This window comes from Aquarana catesbeiana, linkage group LG06 (assembly GCF_042186555.1).
Source record: "Aquarana catesbeiana isolate 2022-GZ linkage group LG06, ASM4218655v1, whole genome shotgun sequence".
In the NCBI taxonomy this organism is placed as follows: domain Eukaryota; kingdom Metazoa; phylum Chordata; class Amphibia; order Anura; family Ranidae; genus Aquarana; species Aquarana catesbeiana.
The window spans coordinates 9420200-9424095 of record NC_133329.1 but is presented as its reverse complement, the minus strand read 5'-3'; the positions used below and the strand labels follow the sequence as shown (position 1 = coordinate 9424095).

Genomic DNA, 3896 nt, shown 5'->3' with positions numbered 1-3896 from the left:
CTGGTATGGATTTTAGGGGAGAACCCATGCCGTTTTTTCGGCGTAGGGGCTTCCCTTTAAAATCCATACTAGATCTAAGGGCCTGGTATGACCCGCGACGGGGCTCGCAAGGTGTCAATCTCGCCGATAAAAGCGTCAAGATTGACTTCCTTTTCTAGTCCCATCACACCTGAGTCACGTTCAAAATGAATGGACTTGTCCGTGTGTGGGCAAGTGCGTTCATTCTGAAAGTCCGCCGTAACTCCGGCGAAAGTCCGTCGGAAAGACAGGCAGACTTAGCCCGCCGGAAAGTCTGGTCGTGTGTGGGCAAGTCCGTCCGTTTTAAAGTCCGGCGCACCTGGTGGTCAAAGTCCGTCAGAAAGTGTGCCAGACCAAGTATGCCAGAAAGTCCGATCGTGTGTACGCGGCATTAGTGCCAACTTTTTGTAATTTTTTTTTTGTCATTATTCAATCACTTGGTACAAAAAAATTAATATTCAATGGGCTCAACATGCCTCTCAGCAATTTCCTTGGGGTGTCTACTTTCCAAAATGGGGTCATTTGGGGGGGGTTTGTACTGCCCTGCCATTTTAGCACCTCAAGAAATGACATAGGCAGTTATAAACTAAAAGCTGTGTAAATTTCAAAAAATGTACCCTAGTTTATAGACGCTATAACTTTTGCGCAAACCAATAAATATACGCTTATTGACATTTTTTTTACCAAAGACATGTGGTTGAATACATTTTGGCCTAAATGTATGACTAAAATTGAGTTTATTGGATTTTTTTATAACAAAAAGTAGAAAATATCATTTTTTTTCAATTTTTGGTCTTTTTCCGTGTATAGCGCAAAAAATAAAAACGGCAGAGGTGATCGAATACCATCAAAAGAAAGCTCTATTTATGGGAAGAAAAGGACGCAAATTTTGTTTGGGTACAGCATTGCATGACCGCGCAATTAGTAGTTAAAGCGATGCAGTAAAAAGTGCTCTGGTCAGGAAGGGGGTAAATCCTTCCGGGGCTGAAGTGGTTAAAATGAGCACTTTTGATTATTCACGTTCGTGTCCCATAGACTTTAACAGTGTTCGTGTGTTCTGCTGCGAACTGAACAGGAGGGTGTTCGGCTCATCCCTAGTAGTGAATAACATTACTATAAGCAAGCTTTTTACTGAATGAAACTGATTCATTCAGGTTGTTTTGTTGTAATTAGCTGTGATTGGTCAAAGCTAATCACATGGTACAGATGGGCTGTGAGTGGCCCTGTCTATACCATGTGATCACTGTGACCAATCACAGCTAGCAACACAATGAAAGAAAGCCATCCATTCTCTACAACTGTCATGTAATCTGTTGTGATTGGTCACAGCGGTCACATGGTACTGGCAGCATGCCAGTACACTGTTCCGTATGGACACAGCCGGTGACAGATTGCACCGCTGTGCAGCCCCCAGTGCTTTCTGAGAGGATGTTATATGATGTCCACTCAGAACAGTAAAGCCACCGCCTGGTTTTCATTCTTCTATAGGCCGGACAGGAAGGTGTTAAAGTTTATATGAATGCCTGTTGGCTAAACTTTCCTTCCGTGCATCAACTCAAAACAATCATCTGATATCCCTATTTTCATATGGAAACAAGTAACCAAAACTCTGAGACTATTTGCATCTGCCAAAGAGCGTAAATAACTTCTCCGCACTCACTGGACACAGAAACAGAGATTCTTCTTTCTTGAATGTGTCACATTGAAAATGCCTTCTGCTGCAGAGATCTTATTTACCACCATCACCATCGTACAAACCGGGACTGGCATCACCTTAAACACTGGCATTGTGTCTTTTAGCTTTCAAAACTTGAAGAAACAACCTACCTTCAATCCAGCCAATGTCATCTACTTTTCCATGGGGCTGGTCAACGCTTTTATGCAGTTGGTCTTAATTGCGCAGAATTTAATTGTTTGCTTTTGGCCTCAACTATGTTTTATCAAAGAGATTGAATTGACATTGACCTTTCTGATGTTCAGTCTGATTTATTGTAGCTATTGGCATACCGGCTGGCTGTGTGCTTACTATTGTATCAACATCAACAACTTCAGCCATCAACGTATCATTGGGTTAAAAAGGCTTCTTTCATCTTTCCTGCCACAGATTCTTCTACTATCAACAATCGGTTCAGTAATTTTAAGTTTTGTGGCTATCTGGGTGGTTAATATGGCATTTTTGGTGCAAACTTCAACAAACAGTACAGAGGACATGTCTGTGTACACTGCAAATATTGTCATGCCTACAGGATACATACTGACCGCCACTTTCCTAGGCTGCATCCTACCCTTTGTTTTGACGCTTATCTCTACTGGAGTCACAGCTTTGAATCTTATAAAACATATCATGAAGATGAAGCAGAACATTTCAGGACATTCCCGTCCAAATCTCCAGGCCCTCATCAGTGCCACACGAACTATGATCCTCTTTCTTACATTGTCTGCAGTGTTTTATATAGCTGAGCTCTTGTTGTTTTCAACAAGTAAACGTTCAACCTCAGATGCTATAACTGTTATTGTCTGGTTTATAATGACATCTTTCCCATCAGTAGAAGGTGCCATCATTATTCAGGCCAACCCAAGGTTGAGGAAGATGATTCTGGAGAAGTTCTGTTCTAGGAGACCAAGCAGCAATGTGATAGACTGAGATAAGCCACAATCTATCTAGATGATTATTTTTTTTTATAACTATGTGTTTATTATATTTTCAACACAATCAAAATACAAATGGTCATTACACAGGGTAAGGCTCGGTTCACAATACTGCAACCTGAAAGTCTTATGGTGTGACTTTGCCAGGCGACTTTCCTGGTGATATGCTGGTGACTTGAGTCCTACTTTGATGTGACTTGATGCAACAAAGTTGCTTCTATACGGATGCTTTTTGTGGCACTGTGCATTACATAACCCCTGTGTTGTGCTTTACATACCACCAACCTCTGAACTCTACAATACTTTCACCTGAACCTCTACACACTGGGTTGACCTCTGAGCTTTCAGTTACATGGTCCTGACCCCTGCACTCCGCATTACATGCTATTGACCTCTAAACTCTGTATTACGTTATTACGTTTTCAATTCTTTTCTATTAATTTTACTTAAGAAAAACATTACAAGACATAACATTCAAAGTCTCTCTCTCTCTCTCTCTCTCTCTCTCTCTCTCTCTCTCTCTCTATATATATATATATATATATATATATATATATATATATATATATATATATATATATTACTCCTAAAATTTTAAAATATACATACCACAAAACATTTTAAAGACCCCTTAATGTACATATGTTTCCAAGGTTCTCTCAAAACTCCCAGAGAAAAGAAAAAGTGAGAATATTATTTATTATGTAAGAAGGGAGATCCAGGGAGACCTACTAGTGGAAATCTCCCTGGATCCACCTATCCAAAATACACATCCCACCCTAAATCTCCAACCAACAAATCACTACAAACAAAACAAAACCCTCAAAACATTCCCTTTTATTAACCATATCCCCATATTATCTAGAATTGGTTCTTTTTTTTTTATTATTAAAATTAAAATTAAGGGGTGTATGCTGAGATTACTGCATACCGCTGACTCCCCGGTTCCACGCTATTCCCGTGTTCACTTACTAAATATTAACCCCAATTGCACTACTTTTATCCTAGTGAGAGGAAAAAAAAAGAGGGGGAGAAAAGAGAGAAACAAGGGGAGGGGGGTCTGAGGTGGGCAGGGAATAGCTACATAGTCAGATGGAGCTTAGCCCCTCGGTGCTCATCATCTATATACCCCACTCAAAGGGTATGCCCTGTCCTAACCCTCCTCGCCTCTTGAAAATTAGTCTCATTGCCCATATAACTCATTTAGTTTGTGAACAGTTTAAACTCAA

General features: G+C 40.3%; 1 protein-coding gene across 1 annotated transcript; it reads left to right on the top strand.

Moving 5' to 3' along the window:
* Positions 1-1726: 1726 nt before the first annotated feature.
* LOC141147841 (taste receptor type 2 member 40-like) lies at positions 1727-2662 on the top strand. The gene has a single exon (XM_073635006.1). It carries the CDS (start codon positions 1727-1729, stop codon positions 2660-2662), a length of 936 nt encoding a protein of 311 aa, XP_073491107.1.
* Positions 2663-3896: the final 1234 nt, after the last annotated feature.

Coding starts and splice junctions, on each gene's coding strand:
- LOC141147841 (XM_073635006.1), top strand. CDS start 1,727: ATGCCTTCTGCTGCAGAGATCTTATTTACCACCATCACCATCGTACAA.